We start from the raw sequence: 15,710 nt of genomic DNA on the forward strand, positions 1-15,710 counted from the left end.
GATCAGCGTTTGGAGGGACTCGCTTATTCAACAAACCAGCCCTTTCTAAGCGCTGTCAAAGGAGTGATTTGATGCCTTTCAGTGCTTGCTATACAAAACGCTGAAAGACCATGGAACTTCAAAAGCCACAGAAGCGGAGCTGGAGTTTGGCAGGAGTTCATTAGCTGCCTGTGTCCTTCTGTGTGTGGCTTGTAATTACATGCAGACCTGATGCCAAATCCTAAGCTACTGAGGGGTACCCATTAATGTGCTGCTGGATGGTTCACAGGTAGCTGATGTCGAGATTTATACAACTGGCAGGACAGATAATGCATGCATTTCTTTAGTTTTTCTTTAAGCTGCTCTTTTTTCTCCCCCCCCCCTTATTTTGGATCAGCCTACAAATGAAGTTCTGGCAGCAAAGCTGGGATGGTCCACCTCAGTCAGAGGCCACACAGCAGTGGGCCTGATCCTGTTGTCATTGTGGGGATGGGCACACATCCCCTTGGTGCATGGGCTAGACAGAAATCACTGGGGTTTTGCTCCCACACTGCAAGCCATAAGAACTCACTGTAAGTTCACCAAGGTCATCTTTCTTAAAAATAAGATGGTTTGGGTGGATTAATTGCTCATTATGGCCCTTCTGCTTCTGCTGACACCCCCAAGGGTTTGCAAGCTGAGCCCCCAATCATAGTTTGCCTTTGTAGAAAACAAAAGTGCACATTGCTCTCTGTACTTGCCTTCATTCTCCTACTGTAGGTAGTGGATTAGTGACAGTGGGGATTTCAACAGCAACCAGAGAAGCTGAGGAATCAGGTACCTGAAAGATGACTATTCACTTTGAGGAAAAATACATGCAACATACATTCCTCCTATAGAGGAAAACAGAGCAGTTAGAGGATTGTGGGACCAAAAAAAAGCCCTTCTCTTACTTGAGATCTGCATCACTTTGCAGCCAGCTGGCTCCCGGAGCAGCTCTTGGCAATTAAAACCCTGGGAAGTCAAACACAACAGCACGGAAGCTAACCTTTTATTTTCCTGTTTTTTAATTCTTGTCCTGTATTTAATCTCCAAGCACCAACTGTGGGCACCAAACTCTCAAGCAAAGAGGCAGCCATGGGGCCAATAGAGCATCTCAGCACTGAGCTAGAGCCAGTCCCTGCCAGCAGAACCCTTCACTTCAGAGAGTGTATCCCCACACATGCCAATTTGCCACCACCACCACTGGTTTTCCCAGTGGAGAGCAAAAACAATCTAGCCCTCATTTCCTTTTCCTGTTTGATGTTTCACTTTGCAAAAGCCACACAGGACTTCTTTAACATGTATATCTGAAGTCACCTTTTGCAATTTGCTTCCCAAGAAAGGGAGGAAAGGAAAGAGAACAAGGATACTGGCTTGTTCCTGAGCTGCCTCACTGCCCAGGAGTCCTGTGGATCTTTAGGTTATTGGAGGTTTGATGCTGCTGACCAAAAATGAAGCTGGTCATATTGAGAGAGCACTTGCAGAACTGGTCAGCCCTGATACCCCTGGGAGCAATGTTAAACCAGCCACAGGACAACTATGCACTCAGAAATCCTGGTTTGGATGCATTATAGATATACATATAACACCCAGAGACCCTCATTAGCATCAATTTGATAAACCTTGCTCTTCAACATTTACCTAACAGACAGCTTCTATACCAATTTTTCCTCACAGTTTTCAAGTACACAGATACTCATGTCTGCCACCACCCCTCCAGTCACCCCTACTGCCATATTCCTCTTACATTTCCCTCTTTTCATTGGATAAGCCATTTCCCCCACCACACTTCTTCCACCGTATCACTGCAAAGTGCCTCCAGTCCCGCAGGATAACTCAGGGCAGGATGAGCTGCCAGCACTTATAACCCTATGCTTGCACTCCTTTATCCTCCTAATAGAGCTCTCACTGCATTTGACATGATACAGCTCTCACCCTGCCATGAAAGCTTTCTTCCTTATCAGGAGAATTTTTAATCAACTAGAAGGGAAAGCATGACCTGACATTTTATTGCTTCCTTACACACTGCTTTTAGATGCTTTGGTTTTCTCCAGTTTGCATTCTTGCTAACTTCTTTAAGCAGGGCATCAGTGGAAAGCCTTGAGTCTTTCATGGCCAACAGCTTCCCCTGGATAATCTTGATGCAGGGAAGCAATGGACAACAGGGGGGATGTACAATGGGGTGGGAGAAGGCAGCACCAAGCTCTCACCCTCACTGCAGGTTCTAGGACATGGTTTTACCCTGGCCACAGTTCCAAAACAACAATCAGCGTCTGTGGGGAAGGGTCATAAGAAGTTCAGCTCTCCTCTACTAAAACCATCTGGTTCCTATAAAAAAAACAAAACACAACACCCAACTGGGTTGGTTGAGATGGTTGGCAGCACCTCCTCCTCACTCTGTTTTTTCCTCCCATTTCTCGAGAGCATGGTGGCACTTGGATATGCCATCGTGTGGGACAAGGATTCCACAGGCCACAGTCTACCCTGCTCTCAGCACAGTGGCAGCGGGCAGCCCAGTGGATGCAAACCCCACTTTGGCACCCATCTCACTTCATTTCTCCTTATCTGAGCTAGATGGTTCCTAACGAGGAGCCTGGCCCCCGCAAATGGTTTCTCCAGGTCTGAAACACCAATAGGTCAATGGGTCCCTCTCCAGCAAGAGGCATCACCAAACCTGCAGGGGAGGTACGGCAAGGACAATGAACCTTTATTATTATTATTTTTTTAAATCAAAATTTCTAAATCTCCCCTTTGTTTCCAACAGAAATAAAAGGGGGTGTGGGGGGGGGGGGGGGGGAGAGGAGCACTTACAGGCAGCTCCCCAGCCTGTAACACAAAACTGTGCTGTGCTGGGAAACCTTACACCATGCTGCATCCAGCTCATGCACTCCCCACACTGCTCACTGCCTCCCGGATGCTTCCCCAAGCTCAAACTGCCCTTGAGAGAAGCCAAGCCTCAGCCTCTGCTGAAAAGCCTCTTTGTTTGGATTCCCTTTCCAAATCAGCATATCCTGAGATTGAACTCCCTCCCACCCCTCTGCAGGGCTTTTTAATGTTCAGATGCCTTGGCAGCAGCCAGATTCGCCAGCAGGTTTGCGGCCCTGTAATAGCATTCAAAACCTCAGCGCTGGGGCATGTATAGCAGTAGAAACATCCTTCATGTTACAGGAGAGAGGAGGAGATATATATATATTATATTTTGCAGAATTACTTCAAAAGGTCCTTTAATCGTGAATTGTGACCAGAGGAGCTAAGTTCTCCTTAATTAAACAACACCTTTAATCTGCCTTCATTAGGCTACGTTAAGACACAGCAGCGAGCTGCAGCAGATTCTCAATGGGAAGCTAATAGCATTTTCCTTCATTAAGCCCACTCTGCCTGCAAGCTTTGGGGGAGAACCATGTTGAACTCATACATGCCCAGCGTGCACCTCAGTCTCATCCCCCTCGAGGTTTGCAAGCACCTGAAACATCCTGAAATGCCCTAAGGATGAAGGGACACTATGCACCCACAGGACCCCTGTTGAGAGCTGAGGCCCTGCAGCATGAATAGTAATGAGGCAATAATTCCAGTTACTTGGAGCCAAGCATACCAGGCCTTGCGGCAAGAGGCCAGTCACTCAGCCAAGAACTCACCCAGTGTGCCAGCACCTTGTTATGGTGACTATGCCAGCCAAAAAGCAAGGCATGGTGCAGCAGAATTCCCCTCCATGCAAGAAACTCCACCAACACCAAAAGGAAAACAAACCTTTCTCTCTGAAACCTCACATGCTCAGCCCAGAGCGATAACGCTGGGAAAAAGTTGTTTCTCACAGCAAGCTTTTAAAAAAAAAAGATATATCCATCTCAGCATTATATCTTTCCCCATGAAAGCAAAACGCTGAGCATTCAAGCAGGTGGATTTTCAGGCTGCAGACCCATTCCTGCATTCATAAAGCCAGTCCAGTTTTGCAGATGACTTCAGTGAGAGCAAAAGCAAAGTCTCTTTATGTTATATCCACAATCCAGATGCGTCCCATGGACAAATTCTACCCCACTCTGTCCAACCACTTTGGCACCCTGCAGCAGCTTTAGGCACTGGAAAACTTGTTTTGTACCCATGTGCATGCAGCGATTTATCAAAACAGGCCCTCTCTAAAATGCTATTTCAGTGGTTTTGCATGTCACCAAGATCCACTGCCAGCTCAGTAAGAAAAACAAGCGCTGCAAAACTTCTCCTTTAAGGAGAAAAAAAAAAAAGCAACAAAATACAGCAAGCCTCCCAGACCAGTGCTTTAGAAATGCTTCCACATGCTAATCAGCCTCCCATTCAGCTCCAGACTGAATAGGACTCCAACAATGACAAAGAAATACGCTGAACCTATTCCACATTTCATCCCCTTCGCTCAGAATGTTGCTGTTACCTTGGTTTTCTACTGCTTTGTGGGAACTGCAGCGGAATGACTGCTGCATGCTAAAGCTTCAGGGAGGGCCAAGAAACGGGGAGTGTAAGGCAGAAAAATACCCATTCTTGGTTATGAGGGGGTTGGGGAGAATTATTTTAAGAGGTTGCCATCGACGCTGCAAATTTTCCGAGGGAAAAAGGAAAAAAAAATACATAAAAGGCAGCTCTAACATAGAAAGCTTTGGTTTCGGGAAGGGCTGCAGCAACCCTCCAAGGCCATTTCCCTTTCTGTAGGAGGGGGGGGGAAGCATGCAATGGGGCCACCCAAGCTATGCTCCCACAGGAAAGGATGTGGAAGTTTTGGGGATGGGTGCACACACCTGTACTAAGGCCAGGGTTTGGTACAGCCTTGTGGCTCACAGCCTTCGCCCCCAGCAGTGCATCACTGAGGGTCAAAGCTTCAGTACCGAGACCCTGAAGCTGAAATTATCAGGAAATGCCTGAAATCATTGAGATGTAGGCTGGTAGCTCAGTAAACCCCATGGGCAGCTGGGGGTGCCCTCACTGTGGCCATCTCCTCACTCATTCCTCCATGCACAGGAGGCACGCACCTCCCCAGCCATGACAGCAGGTTCCCATCTCTGCACAGGATGATCCCTTTGGGCTTTTGAAGCCCCATGGAGAAACCCAGAGAAGGACAGGAGCAGAAAGTTCTGCTAAAACCCAGGGCCATCCTATCAGTGATCAAAGAGCTGCTTAAGAAACCTGATAGTGGTGTACTGATTCACAGCTATCAACTTCAGAGCTATACTGCCTGCCAACAGCTTACCAGCATCCAAAATAGCCCAGGAATACCACTCAGAAAATAAACTCATCCGGTGTTCACTAAACAGACCTGCAAACTAGAGAGATTTTTGGCTAACCCTTTGGAAACCATCACTTGAAAGAGTGGTGGGCTCAACAAAAAGCCTCAGAAACCCTAAAGAATCCTTTGTGCCAAAATGCTTGGGGTGCAGGATTGGTTGCCACGGCCACTGCAGGGGCTGCAGCAAAGACCTGGGAGTCAGTGCTGGTGGGAAAGGGGAGCAGGACTGGGACCATAGAGCACAGCATCAAACCAGGCCAGAACACAGAGGTGGTAAATAACTGTCAGGAAGATAGGAAGCTCAGACCCCATTTGTCACCAGCAGCTTTCAAATTCAGTGGTTCAATTTTGAGGCATGCAAAGATGTCTCAGCTTGAAATAAGCACACGCTGAATGAATGGCAGTAGAATTAATGCCTGCTCGCAGTGCCTGTCTCCAACATATGCACCATCATATGAAGGCACTGCTGTGAAAGCTTTCAGAAATGACTGTCGTTCTGACTAATTTACAGTAAAACCAGTTGAAAGCTAATTACAGGGAGTGCAGCTTGTTGCTTCCTCTGCACGGCAGCCAGCTACAACCCTGTCACTGCGGGGAGAAGCGAGCCCTCAGAGGGATCATCATTTGTGTCAAGAGGGACATCTGCCCAAAACCACAAACCAGGGACTTTTACTCTTTCTGTTTAACCTCGTGGAAGGAAGCACCGTGTGTGCTCAGCTCCTCCAGCCAGCAAAGCTGAAGCAGTCCCTGGAAGAGCAGCCTGCCCCACAAATGCTCCCAAAGGGATCCTCCATGCCACTGCTACCTGCAGTGTTTAGGGCAAGGGCTAAGTTTGCTCAGCTTTACCTGAGCTACAGCAGTGTTATCCCAACCTCTCAGGGTCTACAGGCTAAACCTACCTGTGTGCGTTAGCAGGAAGACCAGAGGCATCTCCAAAGCTACTCTATGATGCAGTCAGTACAGCTTTCAGGACTTTTTTGGGCAAGGGATTAAGAGCAATGGGAAAGTAGTACTATAGGATTAAGCATACTCTCCACTGATGTAGTGTCATCAACACTGTCAGACCAACTGCACCTTCCTTTGGGCTCTGGCTGGCAGCCCAGCAGCTCCTGACTGAGGACACCATATGCTCTGACAAGTCAACCTCAAATATAGGCATAAGCTATAGGCAATGCTGGTACGAGAACACATGGCACAAAGAGTATGGGCATTTCCAGAACATCAGAAGCCTTGGAGTTAAGTTACTCAATGCAGAGAGTCAGTTTTCAACCTTCTGTCTTCAAAACATTCAGCGCATGTGAAAAACAAGCCCACTTACGTGACCAACTAGAAAGTACAGGGTTTAAAGGTATTTCTGGGGGGGGGGGGGGGGGGGGGGGGGGGGGGAGTTGAAACTAGATGATAATTATGGTCCTTTCTAACCCAGGCAATTCTATGCTTATATGATTTTTGACAACTAGAGAGCCACCAGGCCTATCTAATCTTCAAACCTTTTCATGCATCGCCTTGGCAGCAAACTTATGCTTAAGACAAGTTCTCCAGTGGTTTGTGTCATCAAGCACCACGGAGACACTTGGTATTCCTCCTATTTGGCAGCATTTCTTTACACTCAGGTCTAACTTGAGAAGCAGCTCCTGCTGGTCACAACACCACAGCTGCAAAGTAAGAAGGGATTTGTGAGCACAGCCTCCCATCAGCTGCTCCAGTAGCCCTGCCTATGGTCAGCACAGCTTTCCACCTGCTAAAATTGTGGAGATGGAACTTCTGCAAAGCAAGTATCACAAGAGAGCAAAGCTGAGGGCTGTTGGTTCTGCTGCACGAGGGATCTCACAGTTCTGCCATCCAGAAAATATAGCAATGGATTCAGAAAACCTGACTTCAGACCCTATTACAGCATAAACCCTAGATTAGTTTATTTACTGCTTTCTTGAGGCATTATTGTCCGCTTGAGTCACACTCACCTTTTTTGAGAGGCGTAACATGAGCTACTGAAAAACCAATGCCACTGAAGCAGTCAGAGCCCAGAGACAGGACAAAATAAAAGAAGAAATCTGAACAAAACAAACAGTGCTGGCCCTCAAAGCCTAATGGGCATCCAGAGGGAAAGCACACGGGGAGGGGATGCAATGAACCCCCTCAGGACACGGCCCCCAGGGATGCGTGGGGCTGGGGAAGCTGCAGCTCTCAGTGCTGGCTGTGTTGAGGCTGGGTGGGAGGACTCAGAGGCTGCTGCTGCCTCTCCCCACGCTGCCTACAACAGACATGGCCTTGTTCGTGGTAGAGGCAGACCAGGCGACCACAACGGTCCCTCCTGGATTGCCATGGATGAAGCGGGAGCATTGTATGAATGAAATAGAGAGGATGGGGTCTGTTCCCTCACAGCAAGCTACAGAGCAGGGCTAGGCTTTTTTTCTCCCCCCCTCCCCTCTCTTTTAACTCATTTCAGGCATGCAAACAGCTCTCTCATCTCAGATGAGCACACTGAAGAGCAGCCTTGGTTTGCAAGACAGTGCCCATGCAGCACAGGTTCCCCAGCTGTGGTATGCAAACCATCTCTGGGCTGCACATGGAGGCACACACAACTGGAGGATGCACCATCAACCTGTATCTAGACAAACAAAGTCAGACCAGAACAGCCTCAGAAAGGCATGCATATTAAATCGAGATTTAAAGGGTATAAAAATAATCTGTTTGATCTGGGAGCGATGTTTATATTATTTTCTGTGCTCACTACAAACAGATATGATTAAAAATGTCATCTACTGTAATCGTGATCCCATCTCCTCCTGTCTCAGAAGCAAGTACACAAGATCCAAAGCACTCCTGGCCATGAAGCACTTGCACATAATACTGCTTTCCTGGAGACACGTCTTCAGCCTGGCCAAATTCCACCAACTCAGAAAAGTAAGTAGATTTATACCCCCGAGGACTCAGTCTGCCATAGGTATAGCACTTCCTTGTTCTGCAATTAACACCTCAGCTATAATTGTCACTAATAACCTCCTCTTGATAGTTGTGTTTTGTTGTCTCTTTTTTTCCTCCAGGTTTTATAAAGCCTACACAATGTGTTTTGGAGATGTTTGAAATGTTTCTCTCATCTTTCCTTCCAGCTATCATAGGCTTTTAGTTTGGTTTCTCAAGAACGGGCCAAGAAACTGATGTTTGGCATCATGCTTCCATATTGATTGCTGGTCAAATAAGATCTTTTCAAATGCTCAGAAGAACATCTCAACCAAAGCACAGTGGGATGCCATCTCTGCAAACCTTCCTTTGCCAGAGCACTTCCAGAGCAGCTGCCAACCTTGCTGCTTCACAGGGAGCACGCCGCCACAAAGAGATCCTAGCAGGATTAACATAAGTGATACGTAAACATGAACAGCCAAACCTGATCTAGGGATGCTCCAAGCACAACGATGGGCTCTCCACCCACACAGCTCCTTGCGTGCGGTATGGGGCCAGTCTTCCCCAGCCCATGGAAGGCAACACCGAGGCGTTGGGACTGCCTGGCTGGTTTAGTGCTCTCAGAGCTTCATGGCCCTGGCTGAAAATAAGAAACTGCTGCTTCAGCAGTTTCTTCAGGCATGTCTACAGAGATGTTACCTACACATCAGTAAGCCCTGCACGGCAGGGTAGTCTTAACAACAAAACAACAAAAAGCAACCCAAACAAGGGAAAGTTGCTTAGCTCATCAAATTCAGCTTTACAGCACCCAAATAACTCTAACCTCATCCCTCATCTTTAATTCCTCCCACTCCTTACAATTAAATGACAAAGCCAGGCCTGTTTGCACTGATTTTTGTGATGGCATAGCAGGGGCTCAGGTGGAGCTCCAATCCTTTCTATTTTTCTTGCTCCTGCAAGCTGGACAACACAATTTTCTACACAGGAGAGGAGAGTTAAGGGTAGCCTAAACTGTTATCCCAAATTACAAGATTATATCCCCACTTACATAAACATTTCAAGGTCCCACTAGCATAAATATTTACATGCAAAGTTCATTGTAGCATTAAGCTCACTACAGAAGAGATGCCAAATGAGTGTGAACGCTGAAGAGATACTGAGGGTGAAGAGGCCCATCAATATGCTGCTTCTAAGCCTCCTGAAGGCAGCACAACTTTTGTTGCACAGAGTAACTGGGGTTGACAGCTAAGAGAAAACTCGATTATGGACTGAAAATGAGACGCACAGTAAGTTACCTGCAGTTTACATCTCTGCAGCCTTAGACACATGCTCTCATAATCCTGATTTCCACAGGAAAGGGGCATACCAGATGAAATCCCACTATTTTATTGCACAAGCAAGTCGTTTTGGGAGTTGTCATACCTGTGCAAGCTGCAAAAACACGAGCTACTGGAGACCCCGGTGTGCCCTATGGCCTCGCTAACGCAGCCCTCCCCTCTGCTGGGATGAAACCCTTCGCTTGCAGGCCACCAGCAGAGCACAGGTGGCTGCTCACTGCTGGCCTCCTGCAAAAACAGCAGGTCCAAGAGGAGCACATTTAACCCCAAATGCAACTTCCGTGGGAACAGCCTCCAAACATCCCACACCTAAAGGGTCAGGGGAGGAGGAGGATATATATCCTTACCTGGCCTTTGTCCTGTGCAGAAAGGTTATAGCTGGTTGACCTCTCCATACAGAGAATGAGCAACTGAAGTTGGAGTGAAGGCTTCCCTTCACAACTCATACTTCAGAACTCTCCCATTGCTCCTTAGGCTCACAGAGGGCTGGTTTGGCCCCATTTTCAGATGTGCTGAAGTGAGCAGCAAGCCACAGACAGGACAAGATGACTCTTCCATGCAACCAGACCCTACTGCAGCCCTAACAATCTCAGGAAGCATCCTCTAATTCTCTAAACAGAGCCCTCCCAAGAGGAGGAAGCAGATGGAGAAAGTTATTTTCCCCTCCCTGCACACTCAGTTCTTTTATGCCTCTTTTGCCCAGGTGAACTCTGACACAAATTTTCATGGAGGTTCACCGGATCTGTGATGAAATCTCTGGTTCATGACACAAGGAAGCAGAGATTTGCCAATATGGATGCTTGGCACATTTGCATGCTAAGTGAACTCGATAGAAGAGGGGCATTTGGAAACACTTAACTCTCTGCCAGCCCAACCCGAGCTGGAAATGAAGGGGAAATGCGGGGTCTCCATCAGCAGGATCTTCAGCCAACCCACTCCACTGTCAGCTACCAAAGCAACAAGCCCATGGCTCCATAGCTGCTCCAGCGATCCCCAAGGAACAAAGATACAGATCTTCCCCTCATGAATTTGCTATCAAGATAACCACTGTAGTTAACGAGCAGAGACAAAGTGGATCTTTCTAACACTCTCACAAAATTACAGCTGAAGGAAACTCCTGATAGCACTGCTTTACTTATTCTGACTTTCTTAGATGTCTATGATAATTGTCTCCTGGCTAATTTGTTTAAATTTGTATGTAAACAAAGAAGAGTTTGCAGCATCTACTGCCTCACAAAAAACCCTGTGTCATCTCTCAAAGGCATCTCAACCATGGCTTATTCTTCTCATTTTCCCCTACACAACAGCGATCTGGGGGCAGAATTAGAGCAGTATAACTACAGCAGAAGTCAATGCAGCGTCACAGCCCTCTGCAAATTAAATGACTGGTTTTAATATTTCCTAGAGTGGCCCTCAAGCGAGAAAAGCCTTCTGTTTCCCTGTTATTCTGAATGTCTTTGGGCAGCCACTCAAGAGTATAACTCAACTGCACAGGAGGCCATTGGCCATGACTACACACACCAGCAAAAGACCTCTGCCAAGTACAACCACCCTCTTAAAGGTCATTTCACCCAATTCTGCTTCTCATCGCCTCACCTAGAACTCCATTTCTTTACTGAGGATGTAAATACCCACCAACTGGTATCCTTCCACCTTTCTCTTACAGGCTTCAGCTGGAGCGCTTATCTTTCTGCCCTCACCTCCAATATGTTTTCTTTGTGACAAGCTCAGGAAGGAAGAAAAGTGGAAACCAAGCACTTGGAAAACTGCAAACTCTTCATTTTCCTGAGGGAAATGCAGAGCAAAGAGCAAGCCAGCAGGGCAGCTGGATGTCACAGCAACCCATGCAGTGACACCCACTGACAAGTCTGCTGCAGCAGGTATATTTCAACAGCCCATCCACAAACACACACCATAGGCCCTCCATCACACAACCACCACCCTTAGCACAGCCCACCAGGGCTCCTCACCTGTGTGTCATTAGCCAGATTTGAATTCTTGGCTTCAGCTGTTGAATTCCTGCTCTTACTTTCAAATGCTCCTCACCCCAAAACACAACCCTTGTGTTTACTCTCTCATTTCCACCTGCAGTAATGTGGAACAAAGCAACAATCACAGCTTCTGCTGTATCACATTACTCGCTAACAATACCTTCCAGTAATGCTTGATAAGTTCTGTTTACCAAAACTATCCCAAGTAGAATAACACATGGCAATTAATTACTTTTTCATTTCAGGCTCTCAGTCTGGAGAAGGAAAAAAACAACATAAAAAAAACACCTTTACCCATTTAAATAGCATTTATGTGTGCCAGGAATGCCTAAAGTCAAAAAAAAACTTGGGTAAATAAAAGTTTTAAAGTTCTGACTCCTAGCAGTTGTTTTACTAGGAACGCGGCCTTCTGTTTCAATAAGTGAGGTAAGTCAAGCTCATGGTTCTCCTTATAGTAGGTTCATGTGTATATTATAGAGTCATAGAATGGCCTGGGTTGAAAAGGACCACAATGATCATTGAGTTTCAACCCCCTGCTCTGTGCAGGGTCACCAACCAGGCTGCCCAGAGCCACATCCAGCCTGGCCTTGAATGCCTGCAGGGATGGGGCATCCACAGCCTCCTTGGGGCAACCTGTTCCAGTGCATCACCACCCTATGAGTGAAAAACTTCCCCCTAAAAATATGCAGGATATCAGATATTTTCATTTCTTCCAGCTACACAGTGATGAAGCTTTACTGCTCTGGCCTCTATCCTTGTGGGAATACAAAGAGAAAACCATGCCTCTCTTCTTCATATATTAGTGCCTCGTAATACACACCAGATGATCAATAAACTCCATAAAGATTAAATCAAACTGAGAGTCCTTAAAAAACGGCCTCTAAGCAGAAACAATTGTTTTAAAGACTGTGGCGTCTGGAGCATTAAACTCACGTGCTGCCGTGCTATTAATCTCTTTGTTGGAAGCCGGTTGATTTCCCCTGCCTGCATCTGTCAATTAAACATTCAGCATCGCAACCAGAGTCCAACGGTGGATGTTTTGGAGTGAAAAACCTCTTGGAGGCGGCCTGTGCACGCCGTGCCACTTCTAAAAGCCAAGCTCCACCGGTGTGACCAAGGGATGCTCGCGAGCGTTTCAAAGCAGCCTTTAAACCGACGCCGCTCGAGGAAAGCCGGACCCGCTGTTATAACCGAGCAGCAAGAAAGAGCTGAGAGGGGAAAAGTTCCCCTCTTCGGCCGATGCGGAGCGCACTGCCTCCACCTGGAGCTGCAGCGCGGATCCACTCCTGGGGCACCCCCAACCCGTCCGGTTGTGCCTCCCACCCCCCACAAAGCCGTCCTTTACTTTGCCCTGCGAGGGGAGAACGCGGCACCGGCGGGGGGAAGCGAGGAGATAAGTAACTAAAAGTAACTAAAAGAACGATACAAAGAGAAACAGGAGGGAAAAAAACACAAAGAGGAGGGGAAATGTAGCGTTGTGCGGTGGGTTGTTTGTGTTAGGCAGTGAGGATGGGGGCTGCTTCCAGAGGGGGAGGGCTCCCCGGCTCCTCTCCGTGCCCCTTTTGTTCGCGGTCCGGCTCTAACCCAGCGGGACCCGGAGCGAGAAACCCGGAGAGAGGAGAGGAAAGAAAGGAGATGGGGCACGGAGCAGCTCCGCGGCAGCTCACCCATGACGAGGCAGAGGAAGTCGAGGCAGATGAGCAGGACTTTCTTGCTGCTGCCCTTGGCCGGGTTGTTGTTCAGCGCCGGGCTGCCCCCATTCTTGCTCTCCGGCGCGATCGCCTTGTCGTACTTGTAGCTCTGCATTATCGGGGGCGAACGCCCGAGCCGTGCCGTGCTGTGCCGGGCCGCGCCGAGCCGAGCCCGCACGCGGTGAGCCGGGGAGGTGCTGCCCGCTCTCCCGGCCTCTCCGCTGGGGCACGGGAGGGAGAAACGCGGGCGGGGTCTTCCCAAAAACCACCACCGCGAGAAAAAAAAAAAAAAAAAAGCTTGGGAAAAAAAAAAATACAGCAAAACAAAGTGAAAATGAGTAGAAAAACACCAAAAAATTAATATGAAAAAAACACCAGAAACCACCAAAAAATAATAATAATAATAACAAAACAACAACAACCAGGAGCGGGAGGGAAGGGGGAGAGTTTGCGGGTGTCCCAAGGCGGTGAAAAAATGTCCTGGAGGTAAAGTCGAGGGATAAAAATAGAGAGGAGCGCGGGTGGGTTACGCGGAGGGGGAAAAAGGTGCGGAGCGCTGCGCGCTGTTGTTGGGGGCAGGTGGGTTCCGCGCTGCGCTGCGTTGGGGGCTCCCGACGCGCCCGCCCCGGCCGCTCTGGGAACCACCGGCTTTAGTGCTGCACTTTTATTTCGCGAAATCCTTTCCACCCCTTCGTTAAAAAAAAAAGAAAAGAGGGGGGAGAAAAAAAAAATGGGAAAGCAAAGAAAAAAAAAACTACCCAACCCACCAAAAGGGCAGTCACTGCGCTTCGGATGGGACATCCAAGTAAGCACGGCCCCTTTCCTGCTTCCCTACTTCTGACATTTTACATACATAATTAAGGCCACATTTTTTTCCTGAGGGAAGTTTTAAAAAAAATAAAAGAGGGGGAGAGAGAGTCAGGAACTAAAAGTTTGTTCGCCGAGCAGAAGGAAGGAGGGAGCCTCTAGCGTTCATAAGGTGGAAAAGCGCAATAGGAGGGAGAGGGGGAAGGAGAAACGACCAGCACTACAAGGGAGGATTCCAAAAGGTGATTATGACGCAAAGTGGTGGCAAATACCTTTTTTTTACCCTTTCTTTTCTTTCTTCCCCCCACCCCCCTTCAGCTCTGCTCCATGCGCTGAGATCCTTTAGCAGGGGATGCAGCACATGGGGTAGGCAGGGACCCCAACAGCCATCTTGAGGTACATGGGGCTGAAGGATTGTGGAATCATTAAGGCTGGAAAAAGGCATCTAATGATGCCTAATGCAACAGTCAGTGGATGGTTTGGTGAAGGCTGAGTACCACCACTGAGTCATAGCAGCCTTGTCCCACTGCAGCAGCACCACCACCTTTGTAAAATGAGGGTAATGATAATGGGGGATAACAGGGGAGGGATGGTACCTTGTCTAATTACCCCTTTAGTCTAATTAGAAATTGCTAAGGATGCTAACAATGTGTTTCCCATGAACCTCAGCTGGAGGTGGGATGGCTATTCTGCTTGCTCTAAGCAGGGAGGTAGGGACAGTGGGTAGAGCATATGGGTGCCCAAGGATGCGTTCAGGTCAGCATCTGACCTCTTCTTTTCCACTTAGCTCCCCTCTGCATGCTGGGGAACCTGAGGAGCTGCAGACAGCACCTTGCTGAGGGCAGGTTTCCCAGGAGTCTGTTTAGACACATTCCTGGGCACATTTGGGCCAACATGGGAGGAAAAACAAAGCGGCTGTTATGTGTGTTGTCAAAAAGAAAGTGGAAAGCAGACCTTGGATTTTTGTCCAGTTCTTTCATCGTGGACTCAGGTGCCATCTCCCACCTCGCTTTTGAGAAGGCAGCTCTATCTTTCATACCACCTCATAGTAAAACCATCAGTTTTGACCCCAGATCATTCCCTGCAGCGATGGTCACCCAAGCGGGGCCATGGCCAAGGGCACTTCTCAAGGTCTCTCTCTCTCTCCTCATTCCTGCAGCAGAAACATGGATGCCAAATTTAGGCTCTCCAGCTGCCTGGAGCGAGTGGAAAGAATCATCACATGGGAATGATGCCCTGCCCAGGGCTGGCCCCAATGCCTGGCCCTGCTCCCCTCCCCATGCTTGGCACTGACCTGCCCCAAGGAACCCGCAGATCCCAGCACTGGCTGCAGCCACCCCATATCTGCAGATGGAAAACAATCCCTGTTGAAGTCCCCTGGGTTAAACTCAATTTTAAAGTGAAGAGAAAGAGGAATAATAATAATAATTACAATAATAAATGAAGAGAAAAAAAAAAAAAGAGCCTTTATTGTACTTGAAGGGAAAGTGGGGGTTACTGAAATTAAAGTTTTATATTTGCATTTACAGGGCTCCTTAGGCTACTAATGTTTGCGTTTTCATAACAAAAAGATTGTGCTGTTAATTGATGCAAGCAATGGTGCACAAATAAATCCCAATCTTGGATGATTTCTTAAGGGAACAGCCACTACAATTCCCCATTGTCAAGCGTGAACTGAGCAAGTCATCAGTGCCAAAAAGCAGCCTCTGTGCCTGGGTCAATAAAATGCAAGAGA

The 15,710-nt window shown here is 47.9% G+C and overlaps 1 protein-coding gene and 1 long non-coding RNA gene across 5 annotated transcripts in view; one reads left to right on the forward strand and one right to left on the reverse strand.

Annotated features, from left to right (window-relative positions):
• PLPP3 (phospholipid phosphatase 3) overlaps nucleotides 1–13,804 on the reverse strand; it is a 41,542-nt gene extending 27,738 nt beyond the window's left edge. Inside the window, exon 1 of one of the 3 annotated variants that reach the window (XM_015870679.3) lies at nucleotides 13,145–13,804. In XM_015870679.3, the coding sequence (XP_015726165.1) occupies nucleotides 13,145–13,283 (139 nt within the window). In that variant the 5' untranslated portion in view covers nucleotides 13,284–13,804. Of the gene's footprint in view, nucleotides 1–9,833; nucleotides 10,273–12,410; nucleotides 12,792–13,144 lie in introns of those variants that run through there. The other 2 variants (XM_085511835.1, XM_085511834.1) reach the window with 2 other exon arrangements.
• Nucleotides 12,751–15,436, forward strand: LOC116653799 (uncharacterized). Of its 2 annotated transcripts, none has more exons than XR_004308265.2 (2): nucleotides 12,751–12,884; nucleotides 15,135–15,436. It is a non-coding gene; the product is annotated as an uncharacterized LOC116653799 (long non-coding RNA). The 2 variants fall into 2 exon arrangements; XR_014932883.1 differs by lacking the exon at nucleotides 12,751–12,884 and adding an exon at nucleotides 14,067–14,217.
• The last annotated feature ends 274 nt before the right edge of the window (nucleotides 15,437–15,710 follow it).

The sequence above is a fragment of the Coturnix japonica genome, chromosome 11 (genome assembly GCF_054131305.1).
Source record: "Coturnix japonica strain WE chromosome 11, WE-NBRP24, whole genome shotgun sequence".
NCBI lineage: Eukaryota > Metazoa > Chordata > Aves > Galliformes > Phasianidae > Coturnix > Coturnix japonica.